At 41.5% G+C, this 23,951-nt stretch overlaps 1 protein-coding gene across 3 annotated transcripts; it reads right to left on the reverse strand.

Annotated features, from left to right (window-relative positions):
- Positions 1-1,517: 1,517 nt before the first annotated feature.
- Positions 1,518-22,117, reverse strand: chrnb2 (cholinergic receptor, nicotinic, beta 2). 3 transcript variants are annotated; one of them, XM_042425037.1, is made up of 7 exons: positions 21,795-22,117; positions 11,598-11,666; positions 10,744-10,889; positions 9,315-9,359; positions 7,412-7,521; positions 3,692-4,820; positions 1,518-1,751 (listed from the first exon to the last, which is right to left on the reverse strand). In XM_042425037.1, the coding sequence occupies exons 1-7, from the start codon at positions 21,850-21,852 to the stop codon at positions 1,602-1,604; spliced, it is 1,707 nt and encodes a 568-aa protein (XP_042280971.1). In that variant the 5' UTR covers positions 21,853-22,117; the 3' UTR covers positions 1,518-1,601. The 3 variants fall into 3 exon arrangements, with proteins under 3 accessions (XP_042280971.1, XP_042280972.1, XP_042280973.1); XM_042425038.1 differs by lacking the exon at positions 11,598-11,666; XM_042425039.1 differs by lacking the exons at positions 11,598-11,666; positions 21,795-22,117 and adding an exon at positions 11,043-11,106.
- Between the last annotated feature and the right edge of the window lie 1,834 nt (positions 22,118-23,951).

Raw genomic sequence — 23,951 nt, forward strand, 5'->3', positions numbered from 1 at the left:
CGTATGCTCTTCTGAGCATTGTGTCTGACAGATGTGGGAATGCATTGGGGCATGGAGCAGCCATACACACACACACACACACACACACACACACACACACACACACACACACACACACACACACACACACACACGTACATGTATATGCTCTGAAAGTTACATAGATGATTACAAAACCCACTGCAGAGAGGAGAGGACAGGATAGGAGAGGAGAGAGGAGAGAGGAGAGGAGAGGAGAGGAGAGGAGAGAGGACAGGAGAGGAGAGGAGAGGAGAGGAGAGGAGAGAGGAGAGGAGAGGAGAGGAGAGGAGAAAATAAAGCAGGGATGAACAAGGTGAGACACTGTCTTGCTCTGATCTGATAATCACAGCAATGGTGGAAAATAAACATTTGTGAAATAATAATAATAATAATAATAATAATAACTTAATTTCATGATACAATCCCCATCCTTCCACCAATATGATTTGATTTACATGTTACATATTCCAATTCTGATCTTTGCCCCATCTCAATTGATACTCCTTCTTGGAGAAATTATGTTCCACTGTCCACCATCCATCACTGAGGTCCTGTCCACCATCTTGGCTCAGATTCCTCAGTTCCTCAGGAGCTAGACTCATCTCATTGCAGCTGTGCACTCTGGCACAGCAGGCTGCTGTTGTACTCTACTTACTGTGCACAACTCTCTAAGCAAAAAACTGTCTATGCAAAATCTATTACTTTATCCCCTTGACTCTGATCTAATAATGCAACCTGGCTCTTCCTTTAATATAAGTATCCTCTATGTATTTTATTGAACTCCTTCACAATCTGTCGCTTGTACACATATTGTGTTAGTGTGCGCATCACAGGCTGTGTAGTACAGTTTATATCACATTCTTGTTTAATCTATACAATCATACAACACACCAGAGCCTCTCTATCAGCAACAGGCCCTTGCATGAGCTAACACATAGAGAAATCTTAATTATATATACTCAATGCTATACTGTGGTAAGCTGCTATGCTATGATAAAACATACTGAATCAGTTCACTGATGTGGTGGATTTCTGAAAAAATAAAGTAAATGTATAAGAACCTTGATATGAACCTCCCTTCCCTTTCTGATTAGCTCCTGCTGACATCGGTCGAGATTGTGAATGAGTAATGTCTGTCGTAGTTGAAGGCGGGCATGTATGTGTCAAATAAGCAGTCAGCGTCAGGCGAAGAGTGTTTATGGCTGGCGCAAGATTCAGCAAGGAGTAAATCAGAGAATCCTCGCCCCCTGACTGGCTGAAGAGGAGAGCAGAGAGGGACCTTTCCACCAGAAAGGGGAGGTCAGTCCATTTAACATCTGGACGAAAAACTGCAGGTAAGAGTATGATGGTGTTTTCCTTTTTCTTCATACAAGAAAAACAGTTATTTGTTGCAAAAAACATTACTTTAAAGTTAATGGGTGTGATTGCTGTTCATTTCCAGTTCTGGTTCCAGTTCCATAGACACAATAATACCCTGACCCGCCACCCCCCCCCCACCTCCCCACCTCCGGCCTTGTCCTGCTGTGCTGACTGGTCGGGGGGGGAGCTGTCCGTCAGCGTGTTTTGTGGTCTGGGAATGGTCAGCCTGGCATGTTGATGGTCTTGGCTGTGTAATTCTGGAAGAGCGGCTGCAGGAACATGCCCATTGTGCCAAACACACACACAAACACAAAGATCCACAGGAAGAGGCGGTCGATCACCATGGCAACGTACTTCCAGTCCTCGCTCACCTGTGGACGGGGAGGGACAAAAGAGGTTTGGGATGGGGTGAAGAGAAAGATTAAGGTGAGCAGAATCACATTCTCTCTCACATCCTCTCATTCTCTCTCTATCCGTCCCTCCGCCTAACTATACAGAGGGTTAATGGAGGTGAAGGGTTAATGTGAGCAGAGACTCGTTCTGCCACAGAGCACTGATGAGGTTTGACACGAGTCAAGGAGGAAGAGAAGGACGCAAGAGACGAGAGAGTGATGGAGGCCAGAGAGGCGAAGGGTGTGCTGACACTGTAACCCCAGTGATGATGACTTGGGGAGGAAAGGAGGGGGAGGGCTGGTGAACCACACACTCTGCCAAGAGAGGGAGGATTTTAAAGCGGTCGGCATGGCGACGGGATGGTAACTATGGCGATGATGGACAGAATTACAGAGGATTGTTAATTCCCGTGTCAGTTTCTTTCATTCCAGGAGAGAAGCCTGGTTCTCCTAAGATGCCGTGAGGAAAAGTGATAAAAAATGCCACCCTCACTCTGCTGTCTCGGCTCCTCTATTCCAACGCTTTTCCAGTTGTACTCCTTCTCTATGCACACGTCATGCCGCTGCTATAATTACATGTCTATGTTGAATATTCAGTGGGCTGTGATTGCGTCACCAGATCTGTCTCCTTTGCTTATGCTCTGGTGTAGTCCCCCATGCGTTTCAAATGGAAGAGCTAAACAGCACTGCTACATAGCTATACATGATATGGCACTGAAACCACAGATCTGTGTTGCACGTGATGCTTTTTATGGCTAGTAACATATTCACATAAAATAAGATGATTTATGGTGTGATGTCATCCACACATAAAGAAGATAATAATTGATTTTAATGTGGTGTAGAGCCAGATGAATACATTGTGTATGTTGGCAAGAAATTGCAGAGCAGTAAACTAAAACAATCAATTGTGTATTGGCAGCATCATCAGCAACTACTGTGTATTGTACTTAACTTTTTCTTGATTGAACATTTAAAGGTGCAGTGTGTAGGATTTAATGGCATCTAGTGGAATGGACTTGGCAGAAAATGGAATATTATATTGACAAGTATATTTTTATTATTGTACAATCACCTGAAAATAAGAATCATTGTGTTTTTGTTACCTTAGAATGAGCCCTTTATATCGACATAGGGAGTAGGTCGTCTTCCACAGATGCCACCATGTTGCATTGCCATGTTTCTACAGGGGCCCAAAATGGACAAACCAAACACTGACTCTAGAGAGGGTCTATCGGGACCCTAAGGGGAGGGTGCGGGGTATTCAGTTGGATGCAATCTGCAACCTCACCACTATATGCCATAAATCCTACACATTGGTCCTTTAAATAAATATGGTTTTGTTTAATGTGTTATCATGTGTTTAAACCTACATTCATTGATTTTTTGACTACTTGGGGGCAGTGCAAAAAGCTGAAAACATTAGCATTCATTTGGAGTCCAATATTCACTCCGCCTTTAGCTCTGTTTTGGTTTCCACCAACTCCTGAGGGAAATATCTGGCTCATTAGCTGCTAAATGCTCCGCTATGTTCACCAGCGACTCGTTAACTTTGTCTGCCATTTGGTACTGGTCAGGTAGTGCACAGTGGATTTATCAAAGTTTTTTCTCTGAGAACAGCTACATGCTGTATATGGAAATGAGAGCGATGAGTGTGAACCAAAACAATCAAGTTTCAGCCATAAAACCAAAATAATGAGCTTAAACTTTTGATGATAAATCTCTTTGGGTTTGTGATTACAAACGGCACCTTTCACATAACACATAGATCATTTGATGAGTTGGTAATACAAAAATATTAATTAGAGCAGCTTTAAATGATCAAGATCACTATCAGCCTCAAAAATACAGCATCTAACATGGAACAACTGAGACTACTGATACTGTAAATTGTACTACACAGATGATATAATACTCACACTCTGATCATCATCCTCACTCTTCATGTGGTTGGCGATGAAGCGTACTCCTTCCACAGCCTCTTCAAAGCCTGGACAGGCTTGAGCCAGCAGGGCTTGTGTCAGAGCAGGACCTCCTGCTGCTTGCTTCCCCCGCGGCAAGTTTCCAGTGCTCCCCTCCCGGCTCTCCCTCACCCTGTTCAGACCATCCATGGATCCCCCTCCTGCACCTCCAAGATCCCCTCCAAATTGTTTAACAGATGCCCGGTTCACATAGCAGGTACAAGGGTCACTGTCCTCCTTGCCAAACACCCCTGTGGAGGTTCCCCCTCCATTCCCGCCAGCGCTGCCCAGCCCAAGCCCTACCATCAAGGCTCCTGTCTCCCCGCTGCGCCCGCCCTCCTTCTGCTCCTGGGCCCTCCGTCTTTGGCGCAGCCGCTGGCGCTCACAGCTGTTCCTGGGCTGGCGCATGAAGAGCAGGGCGGGAAGCTTGTTGAGGAATACCAGTTTAACCCAAGGGGGCATAGTGTGTGTGGTGGGCGAGCGGTGATGCACATTGAGCACACACACACTGGTGACGATAGAGAAGGTGACCAGGACCATGGTGAACATCAGGTACTTCCCCACAAGAGGGACATCTAGCGAAGTGGGCGGGACAATCTTGGAGATCAGCAGCAGGAACACAGTGAGTGCCAGCAGCACGGAGATGCAGAGTGTCATCTTCTCTCCGCAGTCAGACGGCAGGTAGAAGACCAGGATGGCCAATGAGGTGATGAGCACACATGGGATGATGAGGTTGATGGTGTAAAAAAGAGGCTTCCTGCGGATGATGAAATCATATGTGATGTCCACGTAGGTGGGGTCAGCAGGGTTCTCGTTTCGCCGACCTGGCAGGGCGATGATGTCCCACTCCCCGCTGGGCGTGAAGTCATCCATGCTGGCCACGTCGGCACGCAGCACCAGATCGATCTCAGTGCGATCATAGGTCCAAGAGCGGAAGCGCAGCGTGCAGTTCTGCTGATCAAAGGGGAAGTGCTTCACCTCAATCTTACAGGCTGACTTATAGATGGCTGGGGGCAACCAGAAGATACTGCCATCGTGGGAGACCACTGCATTAGAATAGAACGACACCTCGTACACCCCATCAGCACTGAGAGACAGGGAAAGAGAGATAGAGACAGAGGAGAAAGAAAAGAAGAGGAGTGTGAAATGATGGCCTTATAAAAATATTTTGTAAACAAAAAGTGTGATGAGAGGCCATGTTTCCCCTGAGTCTTATGAACAGTGGAACATGACACATCTCATTATGTAATACTATTAAAGAGCTCCAGAAAACAGAGACACACAAACACACACACACACACACACACACACACACACACAAATGCAACCAGGGTGTGCAGTCTGAATTGTAAGAGAGGCAACATACTGTACATCTGGGCTCAAGCTAAATTTACCTTTAGAGTCCACCAAGTTCAGTGATACACACATAAGGATAAAAAGCTACACACACTCCCTCACAGAAAGACACACAAACACAAGTATGTGTGGATGTGGAGGTCACGAGGGTGAGACTTTGAGGTGTGTTTGAGAGCAGTAAGATCACACACCTGCTTATACAAACACAAGAAACAAGGATGTGGGATCAAATGAACACACAGTCTAGACAGGAAACGCAGCTAACAGGTCAGACTGGGTCAAGTTAAACAGCTCAAATTAGCCCACTTCACTCAGAAGTCAGCTGACAACATTAAAGCTGCAGATTGAATTTCCATTTAACTCAAAATTTTGGCAACAGAAATAATTAATGATGGCTAAGTCTGTCAAATGTGACATACACAAGAGGATCATTCCTCATTTTTGACTGTAATTACACAACTGACCCACCTACTCTAGTACACTCTAGAAAACATCATCTCTCCTGCAAATTTTGTTACAAAATAATCAAATTGACACTTCAAAGTCAATAGCTGTTGTGCTGCTGTGCTGTGTGTAGAGCTAATCCTCCTGTTTAGGTGATTGACAGGAGTTCGAAGCAGTGGAGAAGACTCGGAGGATAACATAATGATCTGGGGTACGTGGGATTAACGGGATCATTTTATCCAGTGTTAGGTGGGTCAGGGATCTTTTAATCTATCGTAAAGCCAGGACTGAAGTGGAGAAAGAGGAGAAGGCCAGACAGATCACTGTGCTCCGATGAGCTGATTTACATTCTGTAGGCTGACACTCAGTTTCCATTACATTAAGACAAGTGGTCCGCAACATCCTTATCTGGCTCAAACCTCCTCTAATTAAAATCTAACAAATCAAGTTGTGGGATTTGCTGTCTAAGATAGGTGGAAAATTGTGTTGTGTTACATATCTGTGATTATTGTGATATATTTGCTATATCGTATATTTAAACCATATCACCCAGCTGTGCTAAATAAACAAAATACTGTGTAGTAGTCAGATTTCACTTCTTTTTCCCATTCTTTAATCAAAATATAAACTTTTCAAATACATCCATACATTTTTAAGCCCAAATCCGATCTGAAATATGCATGTAGACAACACAAACAACCTTAGCAATAAAGGCTATGAAACAGATGGCCATTTGTGAGCATGCACAAAGGATCTGATGTCAGTTCAATGGGGAAGTAGAGGTAACTTTGCAAACAGAGCATTCAGAGCAGGCTGAAGCCTGGGCTTTTGACTTGAAGGCGCCATTTTAAAATACATTCACCTCAAATTTTGAAACTTTGACTTTGTTGAACATAGACATCAGACATTACATGTTATGCCGCCTTTAAACCTGCAATAATTGATTTTTTGACCACTTGGGGCCAGCAGAAACAAGCTAAAAACACAAAACTGACATACTGTCACCTTTTAAGTTGGTAAGGCAGAACTTGTCAGCAAACAATTGCCTATTTACACACCCAGCAGATATGGAGAAACATTAATTTTCTCACTCTCCTTTTAGCTCCGGTTTGGTCTTCACCAACTCTATCTGGTGTTTTTGCTGCAAAATATTCCATTTTCTTCACCAGCTAATTGCTAACTTCATCTATCCGTCCTACAGCTGAAAACGTTTCCTCACAGCAGCAAAATCAAACTTTACAGCTGCATATTTTAGAATTGAGAGACATAAAGTATATTAGATGTCATATAGGTAAGAATTCAACACCAATGGATGTTCCTGAGTAGTGACTATAAATTATAATGCAAAGACAGATTTATTATCTAGAGTCAATGCACATAGACCACATGAACATCACACATTTTAACGACTCAAAAAAAAGTAGTGCCTTCTTGTGGATTTACTGTACAAACTGTACATATATATATTTACTGCATATATCTACTTTATGTGTATTTGCACTTATCTACCTGTGTGTGTAGTGCAGATGACTCCATCTTTGAAGTGTCTCTCGAGACTCTGAGGTATAGTAATGTAGCATAAGCGATATGAGGAGAATACAGTGGACATATTCGATCATGCGTGGTGGGCCTGCATGTATTACACAGTTAAACTTCTGACATTTAATTGGTGTTCTTATCCAAAGTGACTTACAATGGTGGCAGCTGGATCAAAGCACCAGGGAGTTGGCTTTAAAGCTTTATCACTTTAACATGAGAACTGCATACACTTATATGTGCTTTTGTTGTTCATGTTTGTGAGCATGCATGCATCCATGAACCTGTGTGTCTACTGGGAGCCTTTTGAAGTGAGGACAGGAGGGTGAGTGAGTGACTCACTTGTTGTAGAGCACCACGTCAGGCAGCCAGATGTGTTTTGAGGGCAGTCTGACCTTCATCATTCCATCAAACTCCTCAGGGACCCAAGTTAGACGATAGTCCTGCCACTCCTGAGGACCAATAAAAACACAATGCTTAGTCACTTATGCACCAATCACACAGCAGCAAGAAGACATCTTCAGAGGAGAACAGAGGAGAGGGCCTATCTATCAGTCTTTTTGTCTGTCTGACAGTCAGTCAGTGGTCAATATGACACATCACAAGCCACGTAGGCCTGGGGAACATCCTGTGCTGTCTGTCCTCTCTAAGCTTACATCATACTTTTAACTATAAGCCTAAGAGAGAGAGAGAGAGAGACGTGCTCATGTCAGCCCTGACCCTGAATGGTCTTTTAAACACAGACAGCCACAAACCAATCAGCATGATTAAAATGCCATCTACAGTAAGGCCGTTCCTGTGCGTGTGTGTGCAAGCATGCGTCTGGATCAGCAAACATCTCTACGTCCTCTGTGTAACCTTGTGGAAAAAGAACAGCATTATCTTGTTCTCCACGTTGTGGGTCAATCGTTGACATTGCTACACTGAAGCCTCTGCGACCTGCGACAGCAGCTCTGTCTGGCTCTTCTATGTTATGGTCATGTTGGAGCTGTAATGCCCATGCTAGGTCGTCTGCAGTAACTGTGATGAATTATGGTCATTACAGTTTGTCTTGGCTCAGGACAGCTGTCCTTGGCTCCCCCTGCTTACCGCTAGCCAGGGATCCATAGAGCACTGATGGCCATTCTACGCTCCGTTACATGTCATAAATCCTAACTTGCTCAGGTGCAAGTGTATGTGCGTTTGTGTGTGAACATGAGACAGAGAAATGCATCAAACTATAAACAATCTAATCAAAAATGCAGCGTCCATGATGGTTAAATTATACACCAAAGGCTGTTTAGAGAACTATCATCTCTTTCATCTAAACGTATGTCCAAATTCAACATATGTCTGTTGTAACACCTGCCCTCAGATGCATGCACATATGCTGACGATGTGTGTATGTGGGTGGGAGCATTTTTAAACCTTGTTTATGTAAATGTGTATACCTACATCTTCTACCATGTTAAGGCCCCAGCTGTAAGAGCCAGCCATGCAGAAGAGGGTCACAGTGCAGTCAGAATCACATTATTCACAGGTTGCACAAAGTGAGGTCTTATCTAAAATCACAAACTGACCACTTCACCAACTGAGTGATAGCCATTCAGTATTTGTGCAATATGCTTTATTATTATCAGTTATTTGTGTTTTGAGTGTAAAAAAAACACCTGTGGTTCCTGTTCATAAAATTCAACTCCCTTCTCATATTTCTCCTGTCAGATTTGGGGTTTTCGCAGATGTGAATTGTTTGACGTCTCTCTCACTGTCGGCATCTGACACCAATCTTGTGAGTTCTCAGAGCTGCTGCTCCACATGCGCAGAGGCAGGATTAGACTCTGCCAGCTGCAGCGCCAGAGAAACATATGGAACACAGAGATGCATCTCTCCCCTCCAGTAACTGGACCTCTGCTCATAGGCTATGGTCTACTGGTCTATGATAACACTGCGGCACTTGATTATATAATGTAAATCAGCATGTATACTGTAGTACATCACCAAGAGAATATTATTCAGTGTCCAGGTTTGTCTAAGTCACATCTGTGACTACTATCCAAGACCCTCATGGCATATGATTCACTCCCACTGATCTGGCAGTCACACCGCTAAGGTAAACTAAGGTAAAACCATCTGAAATCAAATCAACATATATTATGTTTGTTCTATATTTTTAATGAACTCTGTGTGATTTTTTTCTCTTTCTCCGTGTGGCTGAATGTTAGGTACGTCAGGTTGGTAAGATGAGGAGAAGAGTGGGAAGTCTCACCTGTGTTAGCCAGACGTTTGTGGTCATCACCTGCTCTCTTTCATGCTGCAGAGGAAGAAGACATGTATGAAACAAACTGTGTGATTAAACTGGTAATCCAGCAATTTAGGATAGCACTTCAAACAAGTTGGGGGACATGTGCATGAAAAATCAATGTTACAAAGCTATGACATCCTTACTTTGAATACCTTGGCAGAGTCAAGCTTCAAAAACACTGGGTGCTACACGTTTCATAGTGCAACTCAAAAGCTCCTTTCATCAGAACCTTCCTGTCTGGTAAACGTCTACATCTTTCAAATTCCACCAGTTTTTAAGTCAAGGTTTCATTTAGAAAATCTGAAGTCTCAAAGCCCAAGCTGAGACAACCCAGATGACATCACAGGGTTGATGTGATGAAAGCTGCTCCAGAGCAACACAGGTTATATTATACATCTGTTACAGGCTGAGTAGTACTCTTCATGACGACTAAACTGATCTTTATGTTTAATATCAGTGGAGTGGCTACTTAACATTTAACATATAAAGCTAAACTAATGGATTTAAATGGAAATATTAAAGATCCCCTCCAGACATGTTTTAGGACATATAAAAATACTCTGCCTTGAATAATAATTTGTGTCATTCTAATTTTTCCACAAAAATAAGTTAAAAACCTTAAAATTACATCTACTGTCTCTCCCTCACTGAAAAACCCTGAATCAATGAATACGCAAATTTATTTATTTATTTTAAACTTAACTGTTGGACACAAGATGCCTTCTACTTCACTGTATAGTCTCAGTGTTTGTGCACTGGAAGATTCATGTTTCCACATCACACTTGTGTAAGTTGTATACTGGTCTACGATTGGCTCCAAACCAGCTGTGATGTGACAAATCACGCGTACGTGCCTTAAACTCAGATTTTAGGCGAACGCAGAGAATCTTTCCTTCTACAGCAGATGAATGTGAAAATAAACTCTGCACATACATCATTCTGCACAGTGAAGCTCAAACAACCAAGTGAAGTCATAATAAACAAAACATTTTTAAGCAGAGGGAACTTTAAGTGTGCTTTTTTTTCACTGACTTTAAGCAGGATGTATTAAAATGCTCTGAAAAGATTTCTATGAAACTTGATGAACAGATCAGGACGAGCTGATTACCAAACCGATTTGAGATTTCCTGGGATTTATATAATTAAAAACAACTTCATAATCAACTTCACTTTTGCAGAGTTAGAAAATCAAATTAAGTGTCTCCAGCAGGAAGAGCATTAGCCAGCATTAGTGCACTTTTTGCACATGACAAATGTCTTTAAGATCTAATTAGTATCATTCTTTGGACTCTTTTTTTAGTGCGTAATCACAACTAAATGTTGAAAATTATACTGGATCATCCTCATGCTGTGAAAGGTGTACCCAGATTCAAACAAGCCTATGCATACTCACCACACTGATGAGCTGGGCCAACGACACCATCAGCTGCACCGTAACCAGCTCGGAGCCGTTAGTGGCAGGACGGATCAATTTGTTGTAGTGGGCTGGGTTGAGGAGATGCTCTACCAACCGTTCCTCTGTGTCTGCCCCGAGGCTTCCTGTAATGAGAGAACATTATCATCATCGTCATCTGCTGCTATCATGACACAAAAAAAGTTGCAGCCATCTGTGTCTTGATATTATTAGAAAAAAACTGACTTTTATAAAAATCTGTGATAACTGTACAATCATTCAAGAGAAGGAAATCATACTGTGCTATTGAGTTTCTTTGTTTGGCCTCTGCCCTCTCTGCGGGCTTTGAGAGCTGGCTATCCATGTGTATTAAGAATGCAAAGCCTTTGAACCATGGCATTACTCATCACTGCCGGCTGGAGCACGTCAGCACAGCTCGATACACACTCCTTACAAGATTTGACATCATAAGAATGAGTCAACCAGTCTGAATGTCTCTATCGCTATCCTTTCTGTCTCTATCGCTTTCTTGGTGCTTCTGTCTGTCTCTGTCTATTCTCCTCTGCTGTGTTGCATTTCTCCCCGACTGCCAGTCTTTTGTAGCTCTGGGTTACTTTTCACTCTATCTCTCACTTCCTTTTCCCTGTCTTTTCCCCCCCTGTCCCTCCTATCCGCCATCCCTCCATCCGTAGCACACTGTAGTCATATCTGTGGAGTGGTTGAGTTTGGGCAGAGCTGTCACAACACCACACAAAGGAGGGGAGGCGTTTTACTGAGAGACACATGACGCATAAAGTGAAAACAACTGCTCTACGCCTCCTCCTTCCTTATTTCCTCTCCCGCTATTCACTCACTGTCTCTCTGGCATCTGCTCGCTCCTGTGCTGCATCTTCTCACTCTCACAATTACATCACACTTTGAGCCTGAAGGTAAACACAGGTTGCTTGCTGTTAACTTGGTACAAATGTTGTCATATTCAAATCTGCTATTTTAGAGGCTATTAACGGTGCAGGAAAACAAACATTGACTGATTAACAACCTTAAGATGAAACATCTACTTTTCAAGGGGATCCTTAGACACAAAACATCAACGTTAACAGGCAAGGAAAAATAAAAATAAAACCAAAAAAAGAAAAATTAAAGAGTGAACAATCAAAATAATATAAAATAAAATATTCTCAAAAGAAACAAGAGGCAGCCCCTCCACTCCACACCACTCCTCCTTCGCCTCTATTACCATCTTTATATATACTAAATTAAATTAAGTAATATATAGTAAATTAAATTTAGCCAATAATAAAGCTGGAATGTTGCGCTGCAATTATTAGTTGATGTATTGATTGATCGATCGCCAGAAACATAATCAGTAACTCTTTTGATAAACGATAAAAACTTCAAATATCATGATTTCATGCTTTGCTTTGTCGTAAGACAGTAAACTTTGGATTTTGGACTGTTGTTCGGACGAAATAAGACTTTTAAAGACGTCACCTTTGATTCAATAACCTGCATTTTCACTATTTACTGACATTTTATAGACAAAGTGATAATGAAAATAATCATTATTTGCAGCCCTACTGGAATATTTGTCAACGAATCAATCAATTTCGATCATCGATAAATGATCAAATGTGAGGATTTGCTGCTTCTTCAGTTTCTTATCATTGTAAACTGAATATATTGTTGGGCTTGTTTGTTGGACAAAACAAACGATTTAAAGACATCACCCTGGGTTTTAGGAAATTGTGATGAAGTATTATATACCAAACAATCAATTAATTAAGAAAATAATCATCAGATATATCAATAATGACCATAATGATTGGTTGCAATAGTACTGAGAAATGAAATGTATAAGCTACACAGGGTAAAGACAGAGAAAGTGTAGATACATAAAGGTAAATACAAAAAAGAAGAACAGATACATTTGAGATAAGCATGAATGTTGAAATTTGTGTCATCCGTGATAAAATTATATAAGACAAATAGTGAGGCAGAAATTAAAACACTGGGAGTAAACTGGATGTATCACACTTGTTGTTTTTCCATGTTTCTGAGTTTCTCCCTTGATCTCCATCTTCCTCCTCTCCTCCCTCTTGCCCTGCAGCGCTGCTGTGTTCACTGAACAGGAATGATGGCCTCTGACTCTGGATCAATGAGGATTCTATCTGCGCCCAGTAAACTCAACACGCAAACCTTTTTTTAATCTTCTGCTCTTTCCCGTGTCCGATCTCTTCCATCTCATTTTCTTTTACACTTTCTCCGTCTTTCCATCATCCGAGCCGGCCCGTGTTTTCTCCTCACTCCCCTGACTGTCTCTCTCCCTCTCTTTCCTTCCCGTTATCTCTATCTCTCCATCGCTGACAGCCACTATCCATTTATTGCCCCTTCGCTCGCTAATCCAACATCATCAATACACATCCTGTCAGCACATGCGTGTAGCACCCTGGTTGTTTATTGTGCGTGAGTGCTGGCTTGCTTTTTATGTGTACATGTATCTTTTTCTGTGCACGTATTCATGAGGGAAATAAACATCGCTGTCTGTGTCGGAGCCATATGAGTAATGTATATTATATCCAGAAGCACAAGGCAATAACACGGTCGGATGAGGCAGAAAGCTAATACAGTTCACTTAAACAATGATGAAGCAGAAAACATTCGCATTTCCATCAACTGTGCTCCAAATATAAATGGTAATTTCATGCTCAAACTAACTACATGACAACTTACAACTGCTGCTAAATTATCAAAATGATATTCAACTATTTCTCTGTATTAGTATCATCATTAGGCATCCAGAAGAATCTGCACATAAATAAACGCAAAAGCAGATTTTAATGCAAGGTCTCTGAACTCACAGATCTGACTGTTTGTATCCTGTAGTGCCTCAACCAAACCTTACACCATTGCACTTCATCTTCGACATCATACCTTTTGGGAGGCAGCATTACTGTCGGATTAATTTTGTGTTTTTTTTTTTTAAATGAGCACTAAGAATCTCCAGTAATCAGTCAAATACCACTCAAGACCACAAAGTTATATTAAGTTGAGTAAGTAAAAGATGACTATTGTATACACTTATTGCAAAATTTAATCAGACATAATTATCCCTGTCAGCCTTTGCCTGGTTCTGTCTTTGATATGATTCAAGGGCAAAAATGCAGCAGTTCACCACCCAGATCAACAGATACACACACAGTTGATAGGAAAGAAAGAAAAATAATGTTAATCACAAAAGCTAAAAGCAACGAAGGCTACAAGCTTAAAAAGATCTATAATAAATACATTAATAAATAATTATAAATGTATCCAATTTAAAAGGATACTCAGAGTAATGAGGCTGCACAAGCATAAAAACCATCGAACCACTTTGAGTAACGGTTAGTTTTACAAGCAGGCAGAGCAGAGCGATGTCACAAAGGCAGCAATGAGAATTCACCAGCTAGGATGCGCTCAGGTAGGTTCAATATGCTCACTGATTTCCTCGTGGTTTGATGGTCACAGAATAACTCAGATCCCTCTGTTTCATTTCAATAATCTTTGTATTGATCTTCACGGTAATGTTCAGGCTGTTTCTGACATCTGACAAATTTCAACAGGCCAAGCTATGAGTGATTTTTTTTGTGTGTATCTGGCACCGTTTGCAGATATAATTTTTTTAATAGGATATCTCAACGTTGTGAGATATGGCATGTTTGATCATTTTTAATATTTTCTTATGAACTACTTTATTAACTTAAATGAAAAAAGTCATGCATCTGTTTCCCCTTTATGTATTTTTATGCAAATCTAGATCAAGAGGCAGATTAAAAACTCAAAACTCCTTTCTATTATTAAAATAAATGTAGAGCATTGCGCAGCCTTGGCTTAATATCCACTCTCTGAATCTCTGTATTTTTTGGTTATGTTTAGCTCAACTGAAATATTTGCATGGGTCCAGGATGAAAGTCTAGACTAATATTTTACGGCACTGAGACAAATTAGAGACCCAAACATAATTTCTTATCTCGAGAACAAGACTGCAAAAAATATCCACACACTCCAGCCCGCTCGCTGCACAAACACGTTAACTCGGCTGCTCATCTTCAGCATTTATTTAAGCTTCTAAACAAAGACTGATCTTTTCAGCCCTGCCGCTCTCTGTCTCTGTCTCCACACACGACACTATGTCATGCTAAAGGCCCGGGCTGAGTGGTTGTAATGTTGCTGGTAGCTCAGGTTGTATTCTGGTTGTTTTCCAGTGCAAATATTGCAAACTTAATGTGACACTATGAATATTTCAGCAGGGCTCCCCATTAGACCCTGAAGCGAGGGAAGTTACACACCACCATGCACATGCAAACACACACACACACACACACATACACACACTCCAGTGACACAGCACAGAAACAGATGTGTTGGATGAGATGGTAGCCATGTTCACTGTGTTTGATTGCTTCACAATTACATGTTTCTCTTTCCTTGCTTTAAACAGCCATTTATCTTCACGTGCTGATAGACTTAAGACAGTTTATAGGTTTCAATTTATAGAGTAACTAGTTCGATGATATGAAATCAATCAATTCTTACATTTCACATCATCTGTTTACAATGCTACTTAGAGGCCTGAGTCCACACACGCTGTAAAGACAAACGTGAAGAAAATGAGGGCGAAGCGAGAGCTAAATCGAATTATCCCGCTAAGACTATTATAGTGATGATCTCTATTTATACGGCTCGCTCGAATGAGGAAGGTTGGAGGGAAACTAGGGTTGCGTTGTCTCCTCTCTGCGCGCTGCCAAAGAGGCTTTTTGGCTGCAGCCGCGACCTTTTATGTGGAAATATTCTTAAATCAATAATGGAGAGATCCATTGATCCGCTGGCAACACCCAATTGGCTTTGTAGTGCTCATAGAACTGAGATATTAATATTGATCCCCCATCCGGTTGCAATATTACACTCCAAAAACAAAGCCATCCCCACTGTGGACTAACTGGAGGCGGAAGCTTTATTGTCTCCAGATTCAACAAAGGATTTGTATGCGTCTACTTCAGCTCTGCACTTATTTCTGTTCTTATAAAAAAACAACTCCATAATACTAATACTCTGCTATACCAAAATACTCAAAAAGGCATTATATAAAACTCGTTTTTCATGATGATTGCAGAAATTAAATACAAGGACAGAAAAACAAAATAAACAAATGCATAGAAAACCTCATATAAAAGTAAAAAATTGAGAAACAACACAAGATTATAAATGGCCAAAATCAAAATATTTACATATATATCAAATGCCCAAGAGTGTATATTAAGGCGCTTAGAGGTAAAATAAGCATTTACAAAATACAATTACCCTTAAGACAAACACAGAGACAAAAAAACACTTCTTTAAGTTAAAACTCTGAGTTGGTGGATCTCTGCTGTAATAGTTTCATTTGCAGAGAACCTTGTCACAAACATCTTTGTAGTATGAATGTTTTAACAATAATGTATCATCATAGTTTATAGTTCGTTTTATAGATTCTTAATACAAATAGGCCTTGAAGAATAGGTTCACAATTTTCCATGTCTGTCTTAAAATAATATTCAGGTGCCCAAATGAACATTGAAACAAGTTTTTCTTGATGTAATCATTCCTCCTGTTCATACTGACCATTAGAGGAGTGTAAGTGATGAAGGCCAAAATCCAAAGTGTGTCCACGCAGTCATTTTGTGCAAAAATGTATTTTATGTAAGTTTATCTGAAGCTTATATGAGGCTTCAGCAGTCCAAATTTGTCAAATAAAGTGGATATCTTTCAAAGTTACTGTCTTTTTAGTGCCAAATTCTCATTTTTTGTTACAATCCTTTAATCTCTTAAACTCTGCAGACCTTTTAGCAGATATATGATCACAAATACAGACTGTGGGGCCAAGAAATGTTCCATCCCTCGAGATCAAATGTGCTATTTTATATCTCTTTCTATAAAACTATTTTTGTAATTCTAGACCACATTTCAAGGTTACCAAGTACCCAAAATACACTTGAAGTTTCCATTTAATGTGATGGCACAGCTATTAAAAATGGCATCTTACTGTGAGTTAGAAAATGTTTGAATACATCGCTGTCCAGAGTTGCTTATTTTCAATTCTTTCAGATAAACTGATGAATCACATGTTCCTTTATGGGCTGAGAAAGATCTCCTACTTCTCAGCAAAATTAATCATTTAGAAGCCCAAATCTGATGAATGCATTGTCACAAAGCTGGAAAACAAGGCTGCTTTTCACACACAGCTCATGAAAAGTTGACTCCTTTGAGATACACAGTTTTCACAGGGCAGTGACGATGAGTGATGTAACCTGAGTGAAGCACTGGGACAAGCAGAAACGGAACATTTTGTCAAACAGGGTGTAATTTTGAAGTCGCATCAGCGCAAATTAAAAGGGCAACATGTTAAAGTGGTTTTCGACTACTGCGGAATCAGAAGCTTTAATCCTTATATTAGGGATATACAGTAAAGTATGGTTTATTTGTATTATTTACAGCCCAAGGAGCTCAGCTGTTCGATGAAAGACAGTATGGATTTATAGTAGTGCATATTTCAGGGATTGCAATAAAATTCATCATTTGAACTGCATAATGCATCTCATAACAACTATTATTTGAGCATTATTTGGCTACCCATAAATCCTGAGGCCGTGTTATCACCAGGTCAAAGCCTGCAGCCTGAGAATATATTAAAATATGTGCACGTGTGAGTGAGCAGATTGCCTGTCTGATAGAAATACATGTATCTAAATAACCATTTGGGCTTTGCCTTATCTTGCAGAAGCATATTGTTATCAATAAGACAATAAAGTATATTTGCTCTCTCTGCGAAAGCATTTATTTCCTTTTTCATAAGCATATTTTTCTTGTACTGCTGGCCACAGTGTACTTTTAACTTCCATACACGGCATCATCAGAGCAAGGTATGGATCATTGTATAAACACCGACATCAGAGCAACACAGGCACTGCTCTGCTTCGGTGTAAGTCCACCTTTTTTTAAAATAATGCTCCTGGACAAAGTCAAAATTAAAACTCCCTTATCTGCCTCTTCTTCTCCACTGCTTAAGTTTCTATTAAACCTCTGTGCTCTCCCTCTGCTTCCCTCTAATCTCCAGGGCCACACACACACTGCTGTGCGCCGTTACTACTGCTGCACATTCATTCACTCGCTCTCTCTCTCTCTCTCACACACACACACACACACACACACACAAACACACACAATCATGGACAAATCACACATGAGAGCACACGGTTTTACACACGAAATCACACACGGTCTCACATACGAATGCGGGCCTCTGTTGCGAGTCTGCTGTGCATTGCTAATCACAGATGGTGCCATATCCGCTGATCTGGTCCTGTTGCTGCTGTGTGTTGGGAGTCAGTCCAAAGAGATAGAGAAAATGAGAGAGCGAGATAAAGACAGAAAGTGACAGAAAGACAGAGAGAGAGAGAGACAGAGAGACAATAGGAGGGCTGTTGTAACGTGCAGGTTGAGATGCTGCAGAGATCTGCCGTGCAGCAAGAAAAGTGATGACAGGCTATCTGACTGAGGAGAACTTTCTAGACCGTAGCCCTTCCAAAGAAATGATCAGTTGATACTCGCTTAAGTGCACACGTACAGTAAAGCAGTAACAAAGATAACGGTGCACTCACACAGTCACATATGAAAAGTAAAAGAGGAAGACATCGCTGTGCAGCAGACAGATCTGTTTCAAGATGCAGCTGATGAAAGTTCATTTTATGTCCTTTGATGAGACTGTCGCACACCGTGCTCCATATCCAGTAACCCCTGCATCAGGTCAACTCAGCACCACAGACCTGTTTATTATGCATGGCCTGCTGGGGGAAATGACAAGAGACATCCTCCTCACACAACAGGATGGCCACATCCTCACGGCAGAGTCTAAGACAGGTGGTGAAATGTCCTTGAGCATCCATGCACAACCATTGAAGGTGAGACTCCATTTGCGCATATGTGTGTATCCGTGTATGTTAAAATCTTATGTAAGAAAGTATTGTTGTGGGTCCGGAGGTGTTGAAGTTATGACTTTTCTCCATCTCAGTCTATCATTACCAATATTTGCTCTGACGTTGTGATTCGGGCATGTTTGTGCATGAAAGCGTTGCGTGAAATCACAAACACACGTCTCATGACTTCAGCTTCTTCTTCTATGCAAATGTGATATGAAGGTTACAAGCATGGATGCCATCATACGCAAATGTGAACATCATTATATCTTAGTCTAGCACATGTTGTTTTGTTTTCTAAGTGCATGCTTTATAATTGTTTTGCTTGCCTCCTTGCAGGGGAAGTAATGAGAAATATTACTCTATTATTACAAGCTATGCTCCAGGTGTGTGAGTGTGTGTGTGTGTGTGTGACCATGTGCTCATTGTGAGCGTTTCTTCAAACATATGTTTATGTGTGGATTGAGTTTATAGTCTCTGAGGATGATGCTAATCAGACTTTCTCCCTTAAGGAAAGATGACTCATTAGTACTCAGCAGCTTATGATGCTCCTTAAAGTGATATTTCATTTTGGTAGCGTTTTCTCTTTTAGCCCACATACCACCTCTGTTCGAACTCAGGAATGATCAACAAAACTGAACTGATCGCTCAGGGGAGCCAGATGTTATGCAGCAAGTTTAGAGCGGTCTCACAAACGACACACATCCTTGTCAGAATTGAATTTCTATTAGTTTAATAGAAATTTTAAGCTTAATTATTTTTAGTTAGTTTTAGTGTTGCTGATATTAAGCCTGCAACTAAAAATTAATTATTAATGATGAATAATTCTGTTGACTAATCATTTGATCTATAAGATGTTAGAAAATGGTGAAAAATGCCCAGCACTATTTACTGAAGGCCATGTTGACGTCTTCCAATAAATTTTAATTTTTTTGTTTTTAATTTAGTTTAGTCAACAAATAATCTAAAAGACCAAAACTATTACATTTACTATCACATCAGATGAAAAAAAGCAGCAAATTCTCACAACTGAGAAGCTGAAAATTAGTTTCTGTGCTAGATATGGAATGAAAGAATTCATTAATTATCAAAATAGCTGCCAATTAATTTTGAGAGAGATGGTGACACGACAATGAAAGAGTCATTTTCTCCACTTTGCACAAATTGACTGATTGGATGAATTGATGAATCGACTAATCGTTGCAGTCCCACAAGAAGATTTTATATTTTTATATTTTTTGTCTTATATCTCTATGTATATCTATACGTTCTTTTATCTGTAAAACACTTTGAAAATGTGTTTTTTAAATGTGTTATATCATTGAAATGATCACTTAAGTCAAACATTTACTTACTGTAAGCCTGCTATTATAATATTACCTCTATTGCTTGTGTGTGTGTGTGTGCGCGTCCATGTTTGTATCTCTTCCTCACACCCAATCTGAACCTGGTGCTTGAAATGATAAATGGTGGGTTAATGCAGGTCAAAGTGTTTGATCTTTTACTGTATGTCTTTGTGATTGCTCCTGGATGTATTGTGATGAACTGTGCGGTGTAAAGCTCTCTTTCTGCGTATGTGTGTATGTGTGTGTGTGTGACAGAGAGAAAGCAGGAGCATGTTGTCACCATGGGTGATGATGAACAGTTAGTCAGTGCAAGGCAGATGGCCAGGCATGTGCGTGAGTGGATGGAGGTGTGTTTGTGTGTGTGGTTATGTGTGCTACAGTACACAGGCAGTGACAAACAGTCTTTTTGCTTGGAGGCACTGAACTGGCCTCTGCCCTTTCACTACTATGGATTGGCTGAAAACATTAAGGCAGCCGTAACTCAGCCAATCAGCTGATATGTTTTCTGCTTGGCCTGTGGCAAACCCTTGCTGAACAGAAATTAACACCAAATTACAGCCAATTTACAGAGGTAAAATATGTCCCAATACACTAGTAGCTTTACTCTTAACACATACCTCATTTGCTCCAAATGCGCTGCAACAACAGTCTCATCTACTCACTGCACGTCATCCATAAAAACAAAAAGACCATTTATCTGTCTAAGCCGTTATATACTATAGAGGCAGGAGGCTTGTCCTGTACTGCCTGATGACACATCATTTGTCCTTGATGACAGGATGTAGAAGTTGTTTTAGCTCAAGCTGCCTCTCATTAACCTACCCACTCAATCCAAGACCTCGGTGTTAATGAGAGAGAGAGAGAGAGAGAGGGAGAGAAAGAGAGAGAGAGAGGGAGAGAGAGAGGTAAGTGAGTGATAACACAATCTCTCTCTCTCTCTAATACATACATACACACACACACACACACACACACACACACACACATACATACATATAATAATAAGTCTTTTTTAGGTAGGTTAATGTTTTGCAGATTGCATGCTCATTAACAAAGACTTCCATGTCCGCTGTTTGTGTTCTTTCATGCAATTAATCAATCAGCAGCAAAGGCAGCGTGTAAAATACATTTAATGGCTTTTAAATGCTTAAAATTTTTTCAAAAATATGCCCTATTTCATTTTATTTGCAGCCCAATGAGATTTACGTAAACAGAACCCCCAACAGAAATATATTAAAAAGGCTCACTAATAAGTCCATACAGGAATATTATTGTGATACAATACCACATGGTGTTACTTTATAAAGTAAGGTCTCTAAACGCGCCGTGTAGAGAACAACAGACTCGCTGAAATAAAGGATTTCTTTTAGGTTTTAAACCGATAACACAGATAATATTAGCCACTGCATTTGCTAGTGTTTCGGCATTGTGCGCATGTAATATATGGAGTGGCCAATGTTTCTCCACTACATCATTCCGCCGCGCTCGCTGCTGTTGTGAGAAAGATGGTGACACAGCAATGAAAGAGTCATTTTCTCCACCTCTGCCTCTCCTCAGCATCTAACCACTCCTTTTGTTTTCACACTTACTCCCTCAGCACTTTAAAGAAACCCAGTCCCTGGGTGCACAAACGCGGTGGTTTTGGCCCTGTAAAGGTGACGATGCACACAAAGGCGCATCGATGGAGCCATTAAGGCGGAGAAGTTAGGCTACTCACCTCCCGCAATGGCGAGGAGAGCCATCAGCAGTAGCGGCGGCCAGCCGTCCATCATCATACGTGCGTCCGAGCGCGCTCCGAGCCCGAAAGGTGTTCACCGGAGGCCACCCTAAGCACACCCGCAGTGTTACTCCCCTCCTCCTCGCGATCCAAACCTTTCCTTCACTCTCTACCTGGCATGGTGACGTCAGGGCTCTCCGTCGGTCCTACACTTCTTCTCGGCTGATAGCGGACAATAGAAATATCTCGGCGGAGCCAGGTAAGCTCTGCGCTGGGTCGTGCGGTGCAGGCTGTCCGTGCTGAACACCGCTCAGCGATGCGACGCGCTGGAGAGGCGGGGGTGGAGCGGGAGGATGGGTGCGCGGAGGGGCGGGGGGGGGGGGGGGGGGGGGATGGAGGGGGGATGTGGCATACCTCAGAGGCTCCACAGCCCAGCCAGCGATGCCAATGTCTTCCCCACACAAACTCACGTATCACCATATAATATTCAGTGCTCTTGGGTACGTTCAGAGTGTTTGTTGTGCTCTATAATGACTTTATAATGACCTTGTCAAACTTGATGGCGTCTTTCATCTCTATCTGCTTTATCTTTAATATTAGCTTCAGGCCAAATAGTTGTGGCAGCAGTGGTATTTCATATCCTCTCAAATTTACCATAGTACAGTTTTTTTTTATCAGGCAGCCCTCAGAAAATATAAGCAATGTGATAAATTCTTTTGCCTACATGCAAAATGGATTACTCTGTAACACAATCAAAGGTTGTAAATAGCTATGTGTTGAGGTGTGTCTCTTCCTGCCCTGGTTTATGTGTATATCTCGCCTCCCATCTGAGCCCATTAAAATAACCTCACACCACCTTTTCTTTCCAGGACTGCCTGAGCCTAATGTAGGCTAGTCATTATTCTGTGAATAATCTTTACCCTCTAAAAGCCGGAGGGGGGGTATGTCTTGTCTTTTTTTTTCTTATTTCTACTTCAAATTTTCCCCGAAAGTGACCTGTAATCCAAATCTACAAAACCAAGTGTGCAGGAGCCAAACAGAAAGATGGAGCGGGAGGAAAGAATGGGGCAGGTGCAGGGGAAGGAGTGTAGTCAGATAGACACAAGTTAGTATGAACATCTAGAAGCTTGCTGCTCCACTCTGCTTACTGGGCAGTTGGTGCTGAGATTCGGGTACTTGATGTTAAGAGAACTATGACAATTGATTTAAATGATGAGGGGAGGAGGGAATGCAGCAAATAAAGAGAGGTACAGGACACAAAAAACCAGTAGGGAGGGAGGGGAGAGGAGTCAGAAGAGTGTGGGAGGCAGCGAGAGAGGGATGGATGGATGGGGGGGAGTAAACAAAGTAAACAGGGGCGCAGGGTGGAGGGAGGAGGCGGTTGCCGTGGTGACTAAGAGAAACCAGAAAGCTCCAGGAGGAAACGACCTGTTTCTCCTTCATTTTGTCTATTTTCATCACCGACACACACACGCACACACACACACACACACACACACAAAGAAGAGTACACATGCGCAGCTGGCACACACACGCATACAGTCACGCATAAATGCACACAATGCATACACACACACACACACACACACACAAATGTACATATGCATGCACAGACACAGGCAAACTCTTTCACAGTAATGTCTTCCTCTCTCATGCTATCTTTATACACTCTTCCTCTCTCCCTCTCTCCGTACAGTCCTTTCCTTTCTCCCTCTCTACCTCTCCTCTGCAGTGAATGAGCTGACCTGACAGTGCTCCTCCTCTGCACTGAGTGCTGTGAGTCTCTCTCTGAATTATTTAAAAGCTGGGACCCCCACGAGTGCTTGTCTTCCCCTAACACCCCCTCACGGTCCCTCTCTCTCTCTCTTCTTTCCTCTGTCCCTTCCTTTCTGACTGTCATTCTGTCTTCTGGTGGCTTAAATGACTTCCTGTGGTTCTGTCATATCTGGGCAACACTTTGATTAACATTGTCCAAACCTGATTTATGAATCACAGACTGATTAATAGTGTAGGACTCACCAAACTAAAAGGAAGGATTATTCGCAGTGGTGGAACGTAACCAAGTTCATTTACTTGGTTACATTCATTACATTTTAGAGGTAAATATTATATTTTTCTCTCCACTACATAGATTAGAAGATCATCTTATAAAATATA

This window comes from Thunnus maccoyii, chromosome 10 (genome assembly GCF_910596095.1).
Source record: "Thunnus maccoyii chromosome 10, fThuMac1.1, whole genome shotgun sequence".
Lineage (NCBI taxonomy): Eukaryota > Metazoa > Chordata > Actinopteri > Scombriformes > Scombridae > Thunnus > Thunnus maccoyii.

Excerpts from the sequence above, each read along its gene's own strand:
- chrnb2 (XM_042425037.1), bottom strand. The coding sequence starts at position 21,852 with ATGATGATGGACGGCTGGCCGCCGCTACTGCTGATGGCTCTCCTCGCC. Across the intron at positions 11,667-21,794 it reads TCTCCTCGCCATTGCGGGAG|GCTCAAAGTGTGATGTAATT; the intron begins GTGAGTAGCCTA and ends GTTTACCTTCAG. Across the intron at positions 10,890-11,597 it reads GAGCAGATGCCAGAGAGACA|GAAGCCTCGGGGCAGACACA; the intron begins GTGAGTGAATAG and ends CTCTCATTACAG.